The sequence below is a fragment of the Anabas testudineus genome, chromosome 17 (genome assembly GCF_900324465.2).
Source record: "Anabas testudineus chromosome 17, fAnaTes1.2, whole genome shotgun sequence".
Taxonomy (NCBI): Eukaryota; Metazoa; Chordata; class Actinopteri; order Anabantiformes; family Anabantidae; genus Anabas; species Anabas testudineus.
The window spans coordinates 19,568,426-19,576,066 of record NC_046626.1 but is presented as its reverse complement, the minus strand read 5'-3'; the positions used below and the strand labels follow the sequence as shown (position 1 = coordinate 19,576,066).

General features: G+C 39.5%; 2 protein-coding genes across 3 annotated transcripts; both read left to right on the top strand.

Moving 5' to 3' along the window:
• The first annotated feature begins 726 nt into the window (after positions 1-726).
• Positions 727-5,023, top strand: LOC113172062 (zinc finger protein 501-like). Its single transcript, XM_026374872.1, has 2 exons — positions 727-978; positions 2,603-5,023. The coding sequence occupies exons 1-2, from the start codon at positions 774-776 to the stop codon at positions 3,754-3,756; spliced, it is 1,359 nt and encodes a 452-aa protein (XP_026230657.1). The 5' UTR covers positions 727-773; the 3' UTR covers positions 3,757-5,023.
• On the top strand, positions 3,791-7,266 carry LOC113172046 (tripartite motif-containing protein 16-like). Of its 2 annotated transcripts, XM_033326451.1 has the most exons (2): positions 3,791-3,826; positions 5,530-7,266. In XM_033326451.1, the coding sequence occupies exons 1-2, from the start codon at positions 3,791-3,793 to the stop codon at positions 7,174-7,176; spliced, it is 1,683 nt and encodes a 560-aa protein (XP_033182342.1). In that variant the 3' UTR covers positions 7,177-7,266. The 2 variants fall into 2 exon arrangements, with proteins under 2 accessions (XP_033182342.1, XP_026230636.1); XM_026374851.2 differs by lacking the exon at positions 3,791-3,826 and having other exon boundaries at positions 5,172-7,266.
• The last annotated feature ends 375 nt before the right edge of the window (positions 7,267-7,641 follow it).

Here is a 7,641-nt window from a genome sequence, read left to right as displayed (position 1 = left end):
TAAGCATATTGGACAATTAGGGACACTCGATATATGAATAGACTTCATACAAAGCACAGAAGGATGGTGGTTTTACTGTAATATCATAATCAGGAGCAGGAAATGTTTCATAGAACACTTTGTAAACAACAAGGATTTTATTTTGGAGACACTTTGCTGTTACACATTGTTAGTAGATCTCCTGGTCATCAACAGTACAAAGTCAGTCTGCACATTCAGTTAAAAAAAGGAATGAATACATGGTGTCTCGCTCAGGTAGTTCCTCTTCCTGTTTATATTTTTTTGTTCCTGTCCCGTCATTTTACTAAATTGCACAGAAAGAGTCGGCTGGACCAGGAAACCGTCTCTTGTTTGATCAGATATATGTCAGATTCAACAGGAAGCAGTACAGTGGGAGAATCACTGGAAAAAATAAAAGAGAAGAGAAAGAAGAAGAAGAAGAGACTGATTAGTAGAAGGAAGGCACCAAACTAAACTCATTAGAAAACAGCCAAATGAAAACTGTGCTGTGTGTTTGAAGAAGTTTGATCAAAGTGGTTTAAACAGGTGAATATTAAAACAATTATTTAATTTAATACCAGAAATTAATTAATCATCTTCATCCTATTGTAGAAGTTTCGGGAGTGAGTGCAAGAAATTGACACTAGGTGGCGATAGAGCGCTGCGTGTTATAGAGCGGCAGTAAATCGTAGAAGAAGATGATGCAGCAGCAGAAGAAGAAATTAACCGGAAGTGTTTTCTTAGCTGCTAACGTTAGCTGTGGTCAAACACAGATGAAAACATTTCGTTTTTTTTACAGATTAACAATGTCTTCACGTCAGTATCTGAGAGAGTTTGTCAGTGAGCGACTAACTACTGCTGCCGAAGAAATATTCAGAGTCTGGGAAAGTGTTATTATTGAGTATGAAGCAGAGATAGATCGTCAACGCAAACTGCTGGATGTCGTTTTAAAACCCGAAATAAAGCTGCACAGGTTCGGTACGTACGACTGTAATGATGTTAAAAATAATAATAATAATAATAATAATGACTGTAATGATGTTAAAAATAATAATAATAATAATAATAATGACTGTAATTATGTTAAAAATAATAATAATAATAATAATAATGACTGTAATGATGTTAAAAATAATAATAATAATAATAATAATAATGACTGTAATGATGTTAAAAATAATAATAATAATAATAATAATAATAATAACACTTTTACTCCGAGGAGTTTTATTCCCCATAATCATTATGCAATTAATTTATTTAACAACAACTTTAACTACTGGACATAATACAGTTGGTTATTCTGCAGAATAAAGAACAGAAATAAAAAACAAAACTCATAAATAGAACAATTAGCAAGCATTAAACTACACAGTGACTCTAAATCCTTAAAGAAAAACACAACAATGGTCAAAGATTAAACTCGGTTTAATTGCACATTTTAACAGTAGCAGTAACAGTTTGCACTGTGATGTGTATTTTGTTCAGGGGGAAAAGAAAATTTACTGTAGCAATTTTGGATATTAAATTTGTTTGTTTGTTTTTTATTTAACATCGACTCTATGATGAAAAATTTGATTTTCAGATGTTTCCCTCAAGTTAATCTAGACATGTCATGCTGTTTGTTGAAGATGTAGCTCTGGAAAACTTATCTGCACATTCCATGTCATAGTCAAGATCGCTGGAGGAATTGAAAAGGAGGAAGAGGAGGTATATCACTATAAAAGTTTGCCTCAACTTTCTCAAGAGGCTGCCTGGGGAAAGGTCAAAGCACCCATACAGGTGCTGTAGCTGGTTCTACTTGAGCCTAAAATCACTTTGCCCTCTCCCCGTCTCCATGAATGGAGACTGAACAGGCCTGCTTGGCACAGGCCTAGAGACAAGATAAGGGAGTGTTAATACTTATAGTTTGAAAGGCACATAGCTCAATTAGGAGGCACAATATGACCACACAGAGACAAAAATGACCAATAAGAGACTTGTCACAACTATAAATAGACAAATAAATATACTTGAATAGTTGAAAAACAGCCACATATAGGCACATAATGATCCCACAGAGCTCCTTATTTTATAACTTCCTGCATTAGTGCAGCAAGTTTCTCTTCTTTCTCTTGAAGCCTCTGGCACTTTTTCTTTCTATTTTCATGTAAGGATCCCATTTATCAGTCCACAGTAGTGTCTTTAGCTCTGCCGATAACCACCTAAACCAGTTGTACTTTCCTCGTCCTCTTTCTCTCGTATTTGATGAGCTGAGACAGGTGGTGTGGATTGGGGACCGGGCATTTGGCATCACTTACTGCAAATCCCACCATGCATACCAGACTCATTGTCTGCTCGATTAAACATTTTGGACGGCTGCAGTCCCTGGGATCCTGCTAGAAGGACCACAATGTAAACTGAGGATTTTGTAACATCCCTAAAATCTAATATAATGAAATCAGAATAAAAATAAAAGACATGTAAACTGCTATAAGAGGCTTTTTTAGAGCAGGGTCACAGGTCATAATTTTAGTTTACACTGATCAATAGAAAAAGTGAAATCAGATCTCTTTAACTGAATCTAAATGAACTAAGCACTCTACTTCTTCTGTCCCTCCAGAGCTGCCAAAGAAACATGTCTGTAAGCAACCGGAGAAGGAGGTTCTCTCTAACCATCAGCTCTCTAATCAGGAGAGCAACTCCACTCTGGAGCAAGAGGATGCAGCGCTTCCACAGATTAAAGAGGAACAGGAGGAAGTGTGCACCAGTCAGGAGGAAGAGCAGCTTATAGTTAAACAGGAGACTTGTGAGGAGACATTGAATCCTAGTTTCAAGGACAGTTACCACAGTGATCCAGAACCAAACAGTGAACTCTGGCCCCTCTCTCACAGCTCCGCTGTAGCTGAGAGCCAAGAGCAGAAAGGAAGCCAGCATGTAGACTCAGGATCAACGAGCAACAGCAGCAAAGTGTACAAATCTCCTATGTCGACAAATGACTCTGATATTCACATGGATAAAAAGTCTTTAAAGTGCGACACTTGCGGGAAAACTTTTAAGTATAAGTCCAAACTGAGTGTACACCTGAGAACACACACAGGTGAGAAGCCATATGTCTGCAGCACCTGTGGGAAAAGATTCAGTCAGACATCAGCGCTGAAAAATCATGTAAGGATCCACACGGGTGAGAAACCATATCCATGTAAAACATGTGGGAAAGGTTTTAGATACAGCAATGGGTTGTTGCTCCACATGAGAATCCACACAGGTGAGAGGCCATATGTTTGCACCACCTGTGGGAAAGGTTTCAGGTGTAGTAGCGGCTTGTTGATCCACATAAGAACACACACAGGTGAGAAGCCGTATTCGTGTAAACTGTGTGGCAGAGCGTACAGACGCAGCAGTCTCTTGAAACTTCACATGAGCAGCCACACAGACGAGAAGCCGTATGTCTGCAAGCTCTGCGGGAAATGTTTCTGTCGGGTCTCGCTGTTGAAATGGCACATGAGAATCCACGCGGACAAGAAGCCGCATTCCTGTGAAATATGTGGAACAACGTTTTATTGTAGCGGCGTCCTGAAAGTCCACATGAGAACTCACACGGGCGAGAAGCCGTACGCCTGCGACACCTGTGGGAAGAGGTTCACTCAGAGGTCGTCTTTGAATGCACATTTAAAGATCCACACAGGCGAGAAGCCGTACTCCTGCAGCATCTGTGGGAAAAGTTTCTTTCGGACACCAGACTTGAAAAAGCACTCAAGAATTCATACAACTTAAGACTTGAATGACTTGAATGTTCAAAACATAATGTATGGGAGAGGAATCAGCCATGGCAGGTAATGAACAAGTGAGGAACAGCACTACACACATGGTTGATGTCTTAAATTAATATTTTGGCCCATTTTAATCCACTTTTGACACAAAAAGCATAAATATGACTTGAAAGCCGTCTACGTCTATAGCAGCATGGCTGAGAGGCGTTTTACATTTACATTGAGTCATTTAGCAAACGCTTTTATCCAAAGCGACTTAAAAGTGAGATGTGAGGTACAAGGCAGGCTAACCGCAAGGAGTACGTGCCTAAGGACCCCTACTGGAGGTAGGGTACTACACTACTATCACTACTACACCCATGTTCACACCTCAGTACGTTTACTAAAGCAGGACCTCTTACACTCACACTTGCTTGTAAACTGATCGACTGATCACATTTTAAATCATGTTTAAGCAGAAATAGAGGAAACTGCTGTAGGTGTCGGGGCCCTGATGTCCTCCTGTCAGCTGGAGCTGGTCCTGTTATTCTTTTATTCATTTATTTATTTTGCATTTGCTGCAACTTTATATTATTTTATTTTTTTAGACTTTTCATGGTTGTGTAAAAGGTGCTATATAAAGAACCTGATGTACATTTATTTTAATGTTCAGTGCCTAAAAGAACACGAGAAGTTAAATGTTTTTGACTCTGTTGTAAAACTTCTGACAAAACTTTGCAGCTTGATAATGTTGGTAACACAGAGTTTGAACCGTGGTCTCCGGTTGACACACTTGATATGATGTGATTTCTGTTACAGAATGAGAAGAATGAATTTATACAGTAGCCCCTTTATTGAATAGTGGTACAACATCATTTTGTAATTTTAATACTGTGTAATGGTTGTTTTCTTTGTCTTTGTGTCTTCCCTACATCACCTGTGTTGTCTGTATCCTGTTTACTGTTGAATGTTCCTTGTTCAAGTTAGAATACATGCCCAATAAAGAAGTAGATTTTGTTTTTAATTTCCAGTTTAGAACTGTTTAATCTGAAAATATACAAAGTAGTAAGACAGCCTGTCTTTTTACTGTGAAGTGAAGTGAAGTAAAAACTAAAATGATGTTGACACGGGGAAAGTTGCAGATTTCTGATTTGTCGTGATCATACCTCTGAAGCCTCTTATTAACTTCAGACAAATTTTAACATGTATTTTTTTACAAAATGAATATTGTTTGTTTCTGAATCTTTAAATGTTGGTTTGATTTTCTGAATTTAACTTTAACCATGAGAAAGAGTTTGTTCCTAATTAATTGCTTATAAACTATATAAACTTATTTTCACTGTTCTGCAGTGTGTGTGGTGAATAGTTTACAAGTTAATGTGTTAAATTTTCATTAGTATTACTGAGTCATTAGACTTTAATGAATTAAAACAAATTAAAGTTAATAAAATGCTCAGAAACATGTAAGAACACAACAAAGGGTTAAACACACAGTTTCTCTCTAAAACCGCTCCTGTTCCTGGAATGAACCAAAGCCTGATGACCCTCCCTTTACTTCCTGCTCTCAAACACAGTGAGCTCCACTCTGTCCATTTATTTCCTTGTTCCCTCCTCTTCAGATCTACAGTTTGAGGATGGGTGGAACCAACATGTGGTGAAGTGTAAGAGCTGACAGACTCCATTCACTGCACAAACACATGTTGTTGAGATCAGAGCTCAAACTAGTTTCACTTCTAACAAAGTGAAACTCAGACAGTTGTTGACACTGAGAGGTGAAATGGCGCAGAAAGGAGTTCAGCTGGACCGAGAAACTATTTCTTGTTCCATCTGTCTGGATCTACTGAAGGATCCTGTGACTATTCCCTGTGGACACAGTTACTGTATGAACTGTATTAACAGTTTCTGGGATGAAGAGGATGGTAAGAAACTCTACAGCTGCCCTCAGTGTAGACAGACCTTCACACCGAAACCTGTGCTGGTTAAAAACACCATGTTAGCAGTTTTAGTGGAGGAGCTGAAGAAGACTGGACTCCAAGCTGCTCCTGCTGATCACTGCTATGCTGGACCTGAAGATGTGGCCTGTGATGTCTGCACTGGGAGAAAACTGAAAGCTCTCAAGTCCTGTTTAACCTGTCCGGCCTCTTACTGTGAGAAACACCTTCAGCCTCATTATGATGCAGCTCCATTAAAGAAACACAAACTGGTGGAGCCCTCCAAGAAGCTCCAGGAGAACATCTGCTCTCGTCACGATGAGGTGATGAAGATGTTCTGTCGTACTGATCAGCAGTGTATCTGTTATCTCTGCTCTGTGGATCAACATAAAGGTCACGACACAGTCTCAGCTGCAGCAGAAAGGACTGAGAGGCAGAGAGAGCTGGAGGGGAGTCGACAAAAACTCCAGCAGAGAATCCAGGACAGAGAGAAAGAGGTGAAGCTGCTTCAACAGGAGGTGGAGGCTATCAATCACTCTGCTGGTCAAACAGTGGAGCACAGTGAGAAGATCTTCACTCAGCTGATTGGTCTCATTGACAAAAGAAGGTCTGATGTGAAGCAGCAGATCAGATCCCAGCAGGAAACTGAAGTGAGTCGAGTCAAAGAGCTTCAGGAGAAGCTGGAGCAGGAGATCACTGAGCTGAAGAGGAAAGACGCTGAGCTGGAGCAGCTCTCACACACAGAGGATCACAACCAGTTTCTACACAACTACCCCTCAGTGTCAGCACTCAGTCAATCTACACACTCATCCAGCATCAATATCCGTCCTCTGAGATACTTTGAGGATGTGACAGCAGCTGTGTCAGAGCTCAGAGACAAACTACAGGACATTCTGAGGGAGACATGGACAAATATCTCACAGACAGTGACTGAAGTGGATGTTTTACTGTCAAATCCAGAACCAAAGACCAGAGCTGGATTCTTAAAATACTCACAAGAAATCACACTGGATCCAAATACAGCAAACGAATATCTGTTATTATCTGATGGAAACAGAAAAGTTACATTAATGAGTCAACATCAGTCTTATTCTAGTCACACAGACAGATTCACTGAATGTTATCAGGTCCTGAGTAGAGAGAGTCTGACTGGACGTTGTTACTGGGAGGTGGAGTGGAGCGGGACAGGAGTTGTTGTAGCAGTCGCATACAAGAATATCAGGAGAACAGGGATGGGAAAGGAGTGTAGGTTTGGATTCAATGATAAATCTTGGGCTTTAGGATGTGACAACAGCAGTTACAGATTTATTTACAACAATATCAGAACTCCAGTCTCAGGTCCTCCGTCCTCCAGAATAGGAGTTTACCTGGATCACAGAGCAGGTGTTCTGTCCTTCTACAGCGTCTCTGAAACCATGACTCTCCTCCACAGAGTCCAGACCACATTCACTCAGCCTCTCTATGCTGGACTTTGGCTTCCTTATAATGATGAAGACACTGCAGAGTTCATGTAAACTGAAATAGACAGAAGTAATGTATTTAATGTTTAATCTTATTTCTTCCTCATGTTTTTGTGACATTACTTCACAGAAATCAGTCAAATCAAACAAGAATTGTCAGAACGTCTTTATTATCTCATCATTTCTTGATTCTTGTTGAATTCATTGAGTTGGAGCTGTTTCCTGTGTTTAGTCATGAAGGATATCACTGCTCATGACAACTTTTCTTTCCTCAAACTGACATTACTCCACATGACAATAACTTCTCTCTGCTCATAACGTTTGTTGAATATTTCTTTGAATGGATTTGTCTGCTGATGTTTTTCTTCCACTGCATATGTACAGAAATCACAACAGATTTCTTAGAAATCCAACCTAGAAATTGATGGTTCTTTATCAAAGGGATGTTGTTCTGAACTTTGTGTAAATTGAAATGGAGTAAATTTGACAGGTCTAATAAAACAGTAAATACTGTGATGA

Bases quoted from the DNA above. Each gene is read 5' to 3' on its own strand.
- LOC113172062 (XM_026374872.1), top strand. From the start codon at position 774: ATGAAAACATTTCGTTTTTTTTACAGATTAACAATGTCTTCACGTCAG. The intron at 979-2,602 runs GTACGTACGACT...CTGTCCCTCCAG, and splicing joins AATAAAGCTGCACAGGTTCG to AGCTGCCAAAGAAACATGTC.
- LOC113172046 (XM_033326451.1), top strand. From the start codon at position 3,791: ATGGGAGAGGAATCAGCCATGGCAGGTAATGAACAA. The intron at 3,827-5,529 runs GTGAGGAACAGC...AAAGGAGTTCAG, and splicing joins CCATGGCAGGTAATGAACAA to CTGGACCGAGAAACTATTTC.